This window comes from Rhipicephalus sanguineus, chromosome 2 (genome assembly GCF_013339695.2).
Source record: "Rhipicephalus sanguineus isolate Rsan-2018 chromosome 2, BIME_Rsan_1.4, whole genome shotgun sequence".
In the NCBI taxonomy this organism is placed as follows: Eukaryota; Metazoa; Arthropoda; class Arachnida; order Ixodida; family Ixodidae; genus Rhipicephalus; species Rhipicephalus sanguineus.
In genome coordinates this window covers 144,479,821-144,493,724 of record NC_051177.1, presented here as the reverse complement: position 1 = coordinate 144,493,724, position 13,904 = coordinate 144,479,821, and the positions used below count along the sequence as shown (strand labels likewise).

Here is a 13,904-nt window from a genome sequence, read left to right as displayed (position 1 = left end):
AGTTGACCTTGTTAGGCAGTATATTTGTGCAGATTAGGGAAGAATATTGTGCATAGTTTTTGAAGTTCTTGAAGAGTATTGTGCGTAGTAATTCTGGCGAGTAGAGACTGCGGTCTAGAGTTCTACGAACGATGAACTCGTGGACATTGTGAATGGTCGAGTGCAGTGCTTGGTGCAGTGTCAGTTAAACTAAATGTGAACCCAAAACAAGAGGGAACAAGTGATATGTTACAAGACCAACGGAAGAGCAGAGGGCCGGAACCCTAAAGAGGAGGACAAGAGCAGTTTTTTACGAAAAAACTCTTAAAAGGGGGCCCAATGTCATGAGTAAAGGGGCACGGGGCGCGCGCCGGACAGCGCAAGGCGTCGATGGTGTGCGGGGAATGGAAAAGTACCCGATTGTGTGCACCCCCGCCACGTCGACGCAAGCCATTGGCCGGAGAAAGGCGCGTGCCACGCGACCCGAGCCGAGAAGAGAGACCACGGAAGAAGAGTTGGTCATTGTTCGGTGGAGTTTTTTCGAGGAGCAAGGTGGTGCAGGCCAGCGTCGCGTCCGCGACGGGAACAGCAGGCTGAGTTCTGGAGGCAGCGTTGTGCATGCCCCGGGAGGGTAGCCGTTGACCTCGGGGTCTACCGAGCGAGGCGTCCCGGGCTTGCGGCAGCCTCATCACGCAGTTCTCGTGGCACCTGCGGCACTACCACAGCTCGGCAAGACGACGGCGACCCACTGACAATCACCGGAGAGCCACGTCGACAGTTCGAGCAAGTGGTATTGGAGAGGCAGACAGTAGGCCTAACCGGGAAAGACCGGTGTTCTCGACAAAGGGCCGGAGGATCGGCGATGAGAACGCTAGCGAGGCGGCGGATCGACGACGACGACCCCAAGACGTCGACAGTAGCTGCGACGACGGGGCCGAACGTCGACTTTGGCACTGAATCGAAGCGACGAACACACGAAGTAAGAACGTTCGATTCGCGTGTGACTGAGAGGCCATAGTAGCCAGACTCTCGAGTTGAGAGGAGATAGGCGTAGCTCGAATGCTTTGCGATGTTTGTTAGACTAGTTTGTGAGTGCCCATTATCTTTGCATTTCTACACTCGTTACCTTTTGTTGTAAATTTTGAGTGCGTGTAAATATTCATTTTCGTGTGCCGTGGTGTGTTAGATAAGGTTTTGTTTGCAGTGACGCCACGGTGTCTCCTGACTCTTACTCTCTCTCTCCCAACTCCATTCCGACATTGCAAGCGCTCCCGAGATACGTGACACAATAAGTGCTCTCCGGTGATTGTCGGTGGGTCGCCGTCGTCTTGCCGAGCTGTGGTAGTGCCGCAGGTGCCACGAGAACTGCGTGATGAGGCTGCCGCAAGCCCGGGACGCCTCGCTCGGTAGACCCCGAGGTCGACGGCCACCCTCCCGGGGCATGCACAACGCTGCCTCCAGAACTCAGCCCTGCTGTTCCCGTCGCGGACGCGACTCTGGCCTGCACCACCTTGCTCCTCGACGACTCCACCGAACAATGACCAACTCTTCTTCCGTGGTCTCTCTCCTCGGCTCGGGTCGCGTGGCACGCGCCTTTCTCCGGCCAATGGCTTGCGTCGACGTGGCGGGGGTGCACACCATCGGGTACTTTTCCATTGACAGCACACCATCGACGCCTTGCGCTGTCCGGCGCGCGCCCCGTGCCCCTTTACTCATGACAGGTGGTCGCTCACAAATTTGAAGGGCCGGCCGTAGATGTAGGGGCGAAACTTCGATGTAGCCCAAATGATGGCCAGGCTCTCCTTTTCTGTTTGTGGAGTAGTTGATTTCTGCCTTTGATAGCGACCGGCTAGCATAACTGATGACCCTTTCCAATCCGTCGGTCTTCTGCACAAGGACGGCGCCGAGTCCTACGCTGCTTGCGTCGGTGTGGATTTCCGTATCGGCGTGCTCGTCGAAATGCGCAAGTATCGGAGGCGTCTGCAGGCGTCGTTTCAATTCTTGAAATGCCTGAACTTGCGACGTTTCCCACCTGAATTCGACGTCGGCCTTCGTGAGTTGCGTCAGTGGCTCGGCGATCCGTGAAAATTTCTTGACGAAACGTCTGTAATAGGCGCACAAGCCGAGAAAACGGCGTACGGCCTTCTTGTCGGTGGGCGTCGGGAAGTCAGCGATGGCACCTGTTTTCCGCGGGTCCGGGCGAACACCATCCTTGCTGACCACATGACCCAAGAACAAGAGCTCCTCGTACGCGAAGCGGCACTTTTCAGGCTTCAAAGTGAGTCCGGAGGTCTTGATTGCTTGAAGTACAGCTTCAAGGCGAAGGTGTTCGTCGAAGTTTGAGGAAAACACAACGACGTCGTCCAAGTACACGAGGCACGTCTGCCACTTCTAGCCGGCCAGTACTATATCCATAACCCGTTGAAATGTCGCAGTTGCCGAGCAAAGACTAAAAGGCATGACCTTGAACTCAAACAGGTCGTCTGGTGTTATAAAGGCAGTCTTTTCTCGGTCTCTCTCGTCGACTTCTATTTGCCAGTAACCGGTCTTGAGGTCCATCGACGAAAAGTACTTTGCGTTGTGTAATCGATCCAGGGTGTCGTCTCTCCGGGGAAGGGGATACACGTCCTTCTTCGTGACTTTGTTCAGGCGACGATAATCGACGCAAAACGGAAAGTCCCATCCTTCTTCTTCACTAGCACCACGGTGGATGCCCACGAACTCTTTGACGGCTGGATGATGTCGTCGCGTAGCATTTCGTCGACCTGTTTCTTCACGGCCTCCCGTTCCCGCGTCGAAACCCGGTAGGGACTCTGACGGAGTGGTCGAGCATTTTCTTCTGTTATAGTCCGGTGCTTAGCAAGGGGCGTTTGTCGGACCCGCGATGACGACGAGAGACAGTCCTTGTTTTTCTGCAGAAGGCATCGAAACTGTTGCTGTTGGCGAGCGGTAAGACTTGGGTTTACGTCGAACGGTGGCTCAGGTGTTGGGGTAGTCGTCGTAGCTTCGTCATGATCTGAAAAGGCAAACGCATCGCTGACGCCAAGATTTCTTCGATGTATGCAATCGTCGTGCCCCAGCTCAAGTGTCTGTATTCTTGGCTGAAGTTCGTTAGCATCACGCTTCCTTTTCCTTCATGCAACCGAGCAATGCCCCTTGCAACGCAAATGTCACGGTCTAGTAGCAAACGCTGATCGCTCTCGATGACGCCTTCGATGTCTTCAGCTTTTTCGGCGCTAACGGGAATTATGACGCTGGAGCGAGGATGGATGGTAACTTGATCCTCCAGCACGTTCAGGGCATGGGGACATAGATTCGTATCCGGCGGTGTCGTTTTGTCCGACGATAGGGTTATCGATTTGGTTCTTAAGTCGACGGCGCCATGATGGTTTAAGAAATCCATGCCAAGTATGACGTCCCTGGAGCAGTGTTGCAAGATTACGAAACTCGCAGGATACGAGCGATTATTGATTGTTACTCTTGCTGTGCAGACTCCAGACGGCGTTATTAGATGGCCTCCAGCGGTACGGATTTCGGGGCCTTCCCAAGTAGTCTTAACTTTCTTCAACTTCGTGGCGAAAGGCCGACTGATGACGCAATAGTCGGCTCCAGTGTCGACGAGAGCGGTGAAGTTGTGGCCGTCACTGAGAACGTCGAGGTCGCTAGTTCGTCGTCTTGCGTTGCGGTTGGGTCGCGGCGTCGGGTCACGGCTGCGTCGGTTTGTTCCGCTGCTTCGACGTCATGTCGTCAGGTCTTCCTCAGGCCGTGAAGTTTCGACGTCAGGGCTTCGTTCGGCTTGCGGCGTGTTCTTTAGATTTCGTTGCGGCGTTGTCGTCGGCGGCGGAGGATCTTCGGTAGTTCGTCGTACAGCAACCGCACCTCCATCGGTTGCTGCCCTTAGTTTTCCGGATACGGGCTAGGTGACCGGCACCCGTTTGGGCCAGTGTACTGCCGGCGGTGCGGTGGCATGTAGCGGCCGGGCGACGGCGAGCGGGAAGGTCGTCGTTCTTGCCAGTGTGTTCCGGTGAAGTAGTCTTCGATGTCGCGAGGGCGTTCGCCTGGCTGCGCGGAATCGGCGATTCCGCGTAGCCCCATCTGTCGGTACTGTCATCGGCGGTACGTGTTGCCGGCCTCCCCGCAGTGGTAGCAGAGCGGGCGGTTGTCAGGGGCGCGCCAAACGTCGGTCTTCCTTGGCGTGTATCGCTGGCCGGCTGGCGGGCGGTATGACGTCGGTGGTGGCGGCGGTGGTGCCTCGCGGCGGAACTGCTGGGGCGGCGCGGCGTCTTGACGTGGTCGAGGAGGGGGTGCTGCGTCGGGCTGCAGCAGCATAGCTCATTGCTTGCAGCTGCGGCTGCGCTGACTCAGGGACGCCCATGGACTGTTGGATTTCTTGTCTGACGATGTCTGCGATCGAAGCATCTTGAGCCTGGCACGACGGGAACATTCGACGAAGTTCTTCGCGCACTACGGCCCTTATGGTCTCGCGCGGATCGTCGGAGCCAATAGCTTGAAGCGCTGGGCTGTCTTGGATCAAGCGGCGGTTGTATTGCCGGGTGCGCATTTCCAACGTGCTCTCGATTGTTGTGGCCTCGGAGACAAATTCCTGGACTGTCTTGGGTGGGTTCCGCATGAGCCCAGCGAAGAGCTCTTGCCTTACTCCTCGCATGAGGAAACGGACTTTCTTCTCCTCGGTCATGTTAGGGTCGGTGTGGCGGAAGAGTCTGGCCATTTCTTCCGCGAAGATTGTCACTTTTTCATTCGGGAGCTGGACCTGTGTCTCCAGTAAAGCGGCGGCCCTTTCTTTTTGCACGACGCTTGTGAACGCTGCGAGGAAGCTGGTCCGGAAGATGTCCCACGTTGTCAGCGTAGACTCCCTGTTCTCGAACCACGTCCTGGCGCTGTCTTCCAAAGCGAAGTACACGTAGTGTAACTTGTCGCTGAGGTCCCAGTTGTTGAAGGCCGCAGTCCTCTCGTACGACTCGAGCCACGTTTCTGGGTCCTCACATGATGATCCCCGAAAGATCGGCGGCTCCCTTGGCTGCTGCATCACGATCGCGGGCGGTGGCGCAGTGTCTGTCATCGTTGCCGCAGTCGTGGTCCTGGCCTTCGTGTTCCGAGCCTTGTCGAGTAGAGGCCCTTACTCCGGTGCTAGGCCTTGCTGCCTACGGCTAGCTCGCTGGTCGTGGTTGGCGTCGATGTCTTCTCCGCGCTGTGGGCTGGGTTCACGGCTTGACGGGGGCGTCCGGAACATGAACGAACAGCACCTCCACCAGATGTCACGTGGTCGTGACGTCGACGAAGACAGCAGTCAGCACGTCCGAGATGAAACTGTTTATTTGGCCGAACTTGTGGCCGGGAAATTGAAAGTCAAACTACAACAATACACTGGTAGCGGCGAACACAGCGTCGACCGTCGATCAACTGACTAGCGGTGAAGCGCGTCGGCATTTAAACATGTGCCGTCGAATATTCCAGCGTTATCGCTGGCTGTCGTGCAAATTCTAGAATAAGCTCGAGTGTGCGCGTCTTGCGCGCAATCTTAACAAAACGATCTACACTGATCGCGAAGATTCTCGAACAATGAGGCGCGGTTCGCGCTGAGCGTTGCTGACAGTCTTTGTGGCCGAAAACCGAATACACCAAAAGTGATAAAGAAACGCACGTGGCAATATATTACATACTAGCATTTCTAGGTCTAACCGAATGTTTTCTAAAATCCGGCATCTGGTTCCGACTTGGTTAAAACGTCAGCGGTATTATTCACTCATACATTCTCAACTATACAGCTGCTTAATAATTTGGGGCACTACAAGCAAAGCAAACTTATTTATCGTGACAGTTCTTGAAAACCAAGCAGTCCGACACAGAAAACCTAGGACGACCTGATCCCACAATAGAGGATTTCTAAAAAATGGGATATTAAAAGTTTATGAGCTATACAACCTCAAACTACCTACGTATACGCCATAGGTCGGCAAAAAAAATTGGAGCTCATTAAGACTCACTCAAGAAATATATTTTGCTCTAAGGGCTCACTCGGACTCAGGCTCACCAAAAGTTTTTTACAACTGGACTCACTCGGACTCAGTCTCACCAAAATATTACTCCCCCGAGCTCACTCAGACCCAGACTCACCAAAATATTACTTAGCCGGGCTCACTCAGACTCAGACTGCTTCACCTCAGTCTGAGTGAGCCTGAGTGAGTCGACTCATGAGTCCGTTAGCGCAAAATTAGCTTTTTTTTTGCTCATGGTTTGAATGCTCTTTAACGCTAAGATCTCACATAATCGGCGCTCTACGATACACGTTTTGATCTTGGACCATGAAATGCGAGTTTTCAATGGTCTCCATCTAATTAAGACATTTTTTTATGAAATACGCGACTCACATGAGATATTTTTATCAAAAGCTTCTTGTGAAAAAGTTTGCGGTGGAAGGTCATGGCACCCCCTCCCCCTAACTCACGCCTCTGATCAAGAAATACTGAGGTGGCGCATGAATGCTAGTGCGTTGAGATATGTGTGAATAGACTTGAGTATAAACGTAAGCCGATATAAGGCTGATAGTACTGCTGTAGATGAGCAGGTAGGGCCATAGGTCGACGCTAAAAGTGGAGCTCACTCAGACTCACCCAAGAAATATATTTTGCGTTTAGGGCTCACTCGGGCTCAGACTCACCAATATTTTTCTCAACCGGAATCACTCGGACTCACACTCACTAAACTTTTCCTCAACTGTACTCAATCGGACTCAAACTCACCAAATTGTTACTCACTTGGACTCACTCAGACTCAGATTCACGGCCCGATCTGAGTTTGAGTGAGTATGAGTCAGTCGACTCATGAGTGAGTTTGCCCACCTATGGTATACGCACTCAGCGAAATGCGGAAAATCCGCCTACATTTTTGCACATATACTTAACTAACCGCAAGCAATAGAGTGTAAGATGTAGCCACTTTGAAGTTCCGGTCTGTAGAAGCAAAAACGGAACTTATCAGCTTAAATACCTGATACTTACTTTTCTAAATCAACATCTGCAAGTTCTAATTAATCCGAATGAACCTATATCAACGTCTCTTTTTAAGCGTGTTGTTAAATCATATTTGTTGTCCTGTGTGCCTGTATTGTACAGTGAACTCTCACTTGTACGAATGTCGGTTTAACGAATATTTCAGAGTAACGAACTTTTAGAAAATCCCCCATTGTTTTCCTATGCATTATATGCAAAAATCGTTCAGTTAAACGAATTTCTGAATAGTGAATATTTCAGTTGAATGAACTTTATCTGCGGACCAGGATTCATTTTTGAGATTGATTCAATAAAGTTTTGCACTCTGCAGCGCTGGCAGAGCCGATGCTAGCCACCCCCAAAACGCCCATCCACGGTGGCGGTACAACATCGGTTGTGCGTGCAGCGTCACCGAGGCAAAAGCGGCCATGCGGCAGACGAAATCGAGCTAGTGCGCTTCAGCACCTGCGCAGAACTACCAGATTCGGAAATTGTTTCCAGTGTTCGTCCGGAACCGAAAGAAGAATAGCGCGACGAAGTTGTAATGGCTGAGGCAGGTTCAAATCCTGTATATCTAGCTGAGGCTGTAGGATATATCAGAAAGTTGCGAGGCTTCGTGTTACAACGGCAAGCTGTGCCAGAGGCAGTGCACAGAAACATATGATCTGAGCAGCTTTGTCTCTTCTTGAGTTTTAAGGATGCCAGTCCAAGTGAAAATTACAAAACTCTTTTTTCAAAATAAATTGCATTTCACACTTTCAACTTTGAATCTGCTGTGCTCAGTGCTGTTCCGTATTCTAGTGAATGTTCCGTATTCTAGTGAATGCTCAGTGTAGCTAACTTTCACGTAAGTGAACGACTTCTTTCGGTCCCTTGAAGCTTACTCAGATGAGAGTTCACTATAAGCAAGACCTCAAACACCATGTGGCTTACGATCTTTGTATAAAATCAAACTTTATTGAATTATTTTTTTGTATGTGTCATCAACTGGTGCTATGCGATCTTTTTTTTCTCGTTCAGTGCTTACGCGTGTTACTGTACAATTTCTTACTAATGTTCACAACCCTGTTGAACAGTGCTTGGGTGGTAGGGCCATTGTCAGGCAGTCAATTTGCATTTTGCCGTACCGGCCCTTGACGTGTAACATGCTCAAAAAACAATCAGATAGAAAAATGAACATGAAGAAAAATTCGGCAGATCCCACGCACCGTGGGAGTCGATGTTATGCGAAGCATGCGGCGGCTAGGTGACTGGCGTAACTTTTTTTTACTGAGCGACACGTTACAAAATGACGCTAAAGATTTGTATAAATTTTATACGCACACATATATATATATAGGTTGAAGCGCCGCAAATGTGTTATATAACCAGTTGTTTACGGTTGGGTAACGCTGCCATTGGCAACGTGGGTATTGCCAACACCAGAAGCGGTAAGCTGATATGTAGTGCTTATACGTGTCCAGAGAACGCACGCACGTTTCACGAACCCGTGTGCATGTGTGCAAGACGTTCTTGACAGTTCTTGAACAAGGGCATCATCACCGTGATGTGATCAGTGAGTACCAGCAACTGGTCATGACTTATTATAGGATGCGGTCGTGATCGTGGTGACGAGGGGTCCATCTGTAGTGAAGTATGTGGTATAGTAGAGCTGTTGGAATTCGTGGATGCCTCGGTCGTTTCATCGACGAATTGACTGTCGACAGAGCCGGCGACATGTCGGAACCTGAAGCCACCCTTCGCGTTCGTGAGGTATAGGCCGTCGAGGCTGGTAGGCCTGGATAGTGCTACGTAGACCAACATCAGTGGATGGTCTTTGTCGTATTCGTAGACTGCCTGGGCGTCTGTGGCCTACGTAGCCTGAAGAGGACATTGCGTCGTTCTGGTGGACGAAGTGCACTTTACGGTGCGGTGATGTGGATATCATATGCAACTTTCGTTAATGTATTCCTCCGGGGTCGAGCGAAATGCTTCAATATCGCTTGCTGAATCATAAGAATACAAACGTAATGTTTATTACATTGCTATTAAAGCGGAGCCAACACTTGAACTACACACGTTAATCTGATATGAGGCCTGTATCGTAGGAGTACACATCGTAGGAGCATCATGAAGTGTTTATTGCTTTCTTGTAAAATTAGATAGGCAGCACCACAACTACCATTGACGTTGCACCGCTATCACGCCTGCGTAGCCTGTTTTCCAAACCAGTTTATAGACCTGCCGTGGCTCAGTGGTAGAATGCCTGAATGCCACGCAGAATGCTTGGGTTCAATTCCTGCTGGGATCCTAATTTTCATTCTTTCTATTCTTTGAGTCAACGCTGCCGATGTTGGTTTTCCTTAACGCTCTAGCATTTAAGTTACTTATGTCTGTTCTCGCCGTTCCTGGGTAGATATAAACTGTGAAACACCTGTGGCGCATACCCGTACACCATGGCCCGGGGTAAACGGGTATGTGCCACACTTGTCTAGTGGAAAGGGTTTGACGACGTACGCGACAGGATTTTAACGTTGTTCATGTCATGACCCGGCAATCATATTCGTCAAATCCTCTTACCCTCCCATGATGATTTTGGTCTACACCAAGTTAAGGAGGCGACCATGAGAGCACCCAGACGTAGGCGGCTAGATAGATAGATATCTAGATAGATAGATACGTAGATAGAAACGCTCAAAGTGCCAGAGGTTCGCTAAGAAATGCTTCGCATTTAAAATGAATGATAACGTTCCTAGACTGATACCGTGAGCGGTTTGTCGATTTACCGTGTCAGATCAGGCGCTAAGTATGACTTAAAATACGACTCGCGTGCAGGGCCGATCGTGCTCGTAGGTGGGGGCTTCTGCTCCATTATTGGCGGCGCCTTAGTGGGCCGCTGGAACCTGGACTACGCGGGCATCATGCGCTTCTGTATGTTCAACTGTTGCTTCTCCTGGTTCGGCGTTCTTGCCTTTTTCTTCAACTGTCCGGAGAGCACGTACGCCACCCCTGACGGATACGTGGGCGCACCGTGAGTTTTTTTTTTTTTTTTTTTGCCACATACCCACAACGTACGCATAGCATTTAACATATATCTTCGATAAAACTGAAAAAAGAACTATTTTTGCGTGATGTCAACGGCGGGTCCCAAAAGTCCGAAGTACACGGTGAGGCTGGAATGTCAGCATTTTCTCATTCTTTTCTTGCCGTTCTACAGAAAAAAGAAATCAGTTGTGATGACGTGTGGGCCGTTGTTTCAGTAACATTTCCCAGTGCAAAGCAAGGAAGGACAAGGCGTTAATCTCTCTTCCATAATTGCTGTGTTGTGTTCTCGTTCCTAGTGATTTTGGTCCAGGATTAATGAATTACGTGTGCTGATCTGGAACTTGCTTTTTACTATTAGCCGATGCAAAAAAAAATGTCTTCACTGGATCACTGTTTGAACAAGCTGATGGATGCTGATACGAAAACTGTCATAGAATTCCAGCATGTTGCCATAGCTCCGAGTCTGATGGTCACGCTACGCAACACAAGACGAAGAGGCGAGGTGGAAGGCGTAGTCCTTCGTAGACTTATGCCATCTTCGACAAATCGCACCGGTGCGCACCGGGGCACCCGGGCGCTACGACGATTGGACGAAACGGCGCACCAGGGCGCCCCGGTGCGCACCAGTGCGATTTGTCGAAGATGCCATTAATCATATCCTCAACTTTACCAGAACACGTTGTGGACATGATATTTTTCCTCTTTCGGTTGCAGGAAACCCACAAGCTTCAACTTCACTTGCAACTTTGACTGCAACTGCACCTCCAGCGTTCTCAACCCTGTCTGCGGCGCTGACTCCGTCGTCTACCTGTCTCCGTGCCTTGCAGGCTGCCACAGGGAGCTTCAGCCGAAAAACATAAAGACCGCAGTACACAATCATTTTCGCTTGCCATTCCTATCGACATGTGGCCCACATTGGCTTGGTATCGGACGTGTGATAAAAGCTGAATGGCCAACAAGCGTGGAACTATAGTCGCTGGCAGCAGGATAATGAGTCGCAATTATTATTTACTATCGTTCTGTTTGATAAAGCTTTTTAAATGCGAAGCATTTCTTAGCGAACTTCTGCGACTTTGACCGTATCTATCTATCTATCTATCTATCTATCTATCTATCTATCTATCTATCTATCTATCTATCTATCTATCTATCTATCTATCTATCTATCTATCTATCTATCTATCTATCTATCTATCTATCTATCTATCTATCTATCTAGCCGCCTACGACTTCGTGCTCTCCTGGTCGCTTGGTTAATCGAATGTGCACCAAAATTGGTATGGCGTAACATGACTGTATGACGAACATAAATGACAAGTCATAACATGAAAATCATGACACGAATGTCATGTACAGCATGACTTACGTGCGACGCTCATGGGGCGCTGGCGGCCGTTTCGCTAGATTGATATGCACCAATATTGGTCTCTTCCGACGTGACCGTGTGACGAACATAAATAACACGAGTTATCATGAAAATCATGACACGCATGTCATGTACAGCATGACTTACGTGCCACGCTCATGGTGCGCTGGCGGCCGTTTCGCTAGCTTGATATACACCAAAATTGGTATCTTGCGACGTGACTGTGTGACGAACATAAATAACACGAGTTATCATGAAAATCATGACACGCATGTCATGTACAGCATGACTTACGTGCCACGCTCATGGGGCGCTGGCGGCCGTTTCCCTAGATTGATATGCACCAAAATTGGTATCTTGCGACGTGACCGTGTGACGAACATAAATAACACGAGTTATCATGAAAATCATGACACGCATGTCATGTACAGCATGACTTACGTGCCACGCTCATGGCGCGCTGGTGGCCGTTTCGCTAGCTTGATCTACCCCGGAATTGCTCTTGCGCGACGTGACTGTGTGACAAACATAAAAGCACGAGTTAACATGAAAATCACGACACGCGTGTCATGTACAGCATGACTTACGTACCACGCTCATGGTGCGCTGGCGGCCGTTTCGCTAGCTTGATATACACCAATATTGGTATCTTCCGACGTGACCGCGTGACGAACATAAATAACACGAGTTAACATGAAAATCATGACACGCATGTCATGTACAGCATGACTTACGTGCCACGCTCATGGGGCGCTGGCGGCCGTTTCGCTAGATTGATATACACCAAAATTGGTATCTTGCGACGTGACCGTGTGACGAACATAAATAACACGAGTTATCATGAAAATAATGACACGTATGTCATGTACAGCATGACTTACGTGTCACGCTCATGGTGCGCTGGCAGCCGTTTCGCTAGCTTGATATACACCAAAATTGGTATCTCGCGACGTGACTGTGTGACGAACATAAATAACACAAGTTAACATGAAAGTCATGACACACATGTCATGTACAGCATGACTTACGTGCCACGCTCATGGTGCCCTGGCGGCCGTTTCTCTAGGTTGATCGACCCCCAAGTTGGTATTGCGCGACGTTACTGTGTGACGAACATAAATAATAGGAGTTAACATGAAAACCATGACACGCGTTTTCCTCAATGACATACAAGACAATGTATGCAGCTCTTTGCTGGCTGCTTCGCATTACATCGATTCCCACAATGCGTGGGATCTGCCGGCTTTTTTTTTTCGTTAGCAAGCGTTTTTTTTTTGCCTTTGGACGGTTACTTGCGCTGATGACATGAGCGTAATCAGGATTGCCTGAGAATTTATCTTTCAAATGATTATAGCATAAGATTTTTTTCGTGAATACGAGCCAAGGAAAGGAAGCATGTCACCCGCCGCGTTGTTGTACATGCTAATGGTGCTTGACTACTGAACCGAATGCCGCGGGATCGAATTCAGGCTGCGGTAGAGACATTTCGATGGAAGCAAAATGCTATTCTGTGTGCTTTGATTTAGGTGCATGTTAAAGAACCTGGGCTGGTGGTCGAAATTTCCGGAGCCCTCCACTACGGCGTCTGACATAATCATATCGTGTTGTTGAGATGTAAAACTCCAACAATTATTTGCAATCATATCACGTTTTGAAGAAAAAGGAATGGATATATTAAAGGGATACTGTGGCCATGTTTGCTAAGTTGAAGCCGGTTTACCAACAGCGCTTAATTTTGACGCAGACGTGACAAGGAGTTGCATTTGAAAGTAGTTCACTTCCAACAGTCTTTCGCTTATAGATAGAGCTAAGCAGTGCGCTTTGCTAAATCCCTCATTATCGTCACGTGGACGGTTCCAGCTGTACAGCGAATGCTCGTGTGTCAACGGCACGCTGAACGACGTCGCGGACGTGAGTGCGGAGTGGCTCCTTCTGGAATCCGTGCAGGCGATCCGATCTCGTTGTCCCGTCAACTGCCCGCTCCTCCTCGTCTACCTGGTTGGCATCTTCCTTTCGCTCAGCTCGCCCTTCCTCAACGGAGCGGCGGCCACGGCAGCAGCCATCAGGTGAGGCGGCCGGCTTGGTGCGTTCTCTTGTACCAGCGGCAACTTGTTCTTGGAGTGCATTTCTGAGTATGAGGCGGATGAAGAGCTGCATTAGATAACCTTGCCACAATTTTTAAAAATCACACAGAATCTCTTTTAAGAGTTCTATAAGCGATTCCTAAACGTAACGTTTTATTGTAAGTTAAAACATTCAATCGAAATGAACGGACATGGAGGAGGAGTCGACTGATGAGGCACTAAACTCCTTTACAGAAGCCATTCGATGGTTACTTGGAAAAGTGCTGCGTGGCCTCTTTAAGGATATCGACCTAGCGCCTTTCATCTTCCTGCTATGGCGTTCGACAGCGCCTGGAACGGCCCCATGCAATTCGCATCTCCCGAACTAAATGCGTGCCTGGCGTGAAATTCTCGCAATCTGAATTTCTCTGATGTGTAGAGTTCACCTTTACGCCTTGTTCA

General features: G+C 49.7%; 1 protein-coding gene across 1 annotated transcript in view; it reads left to right on the top strand.

The window, feature by feature from the left end:
- LOC119381939 (solute carrier organic anion transporter family member 4A1-like) overlaps nucleotides 1-13,904 on the top strand; it is a 74,051-nt gene that overhangs the window by 11,953 nt on the left and 48,194 nt on the right. The window contains exons 2-4 of the mRNA XM_037649688.2: nucleotides 9,804-9,999; nucleotides 10,728-10,881; nucleotides 13,240-13,445. Of these exons, the coding sequence (XP_037505616.2) occupies nucleotides 9,804-9,999; nucleotides 10,728-10,881; nucleotides 13,240-13,445 (556 nt within the window). The remainder of the gene's footprint in view (nucleotides 1-9,803; nucleotides 10,000-10,727; nucleotides 10,882-13,239; nucleotides 13,446-13,904) is intronic.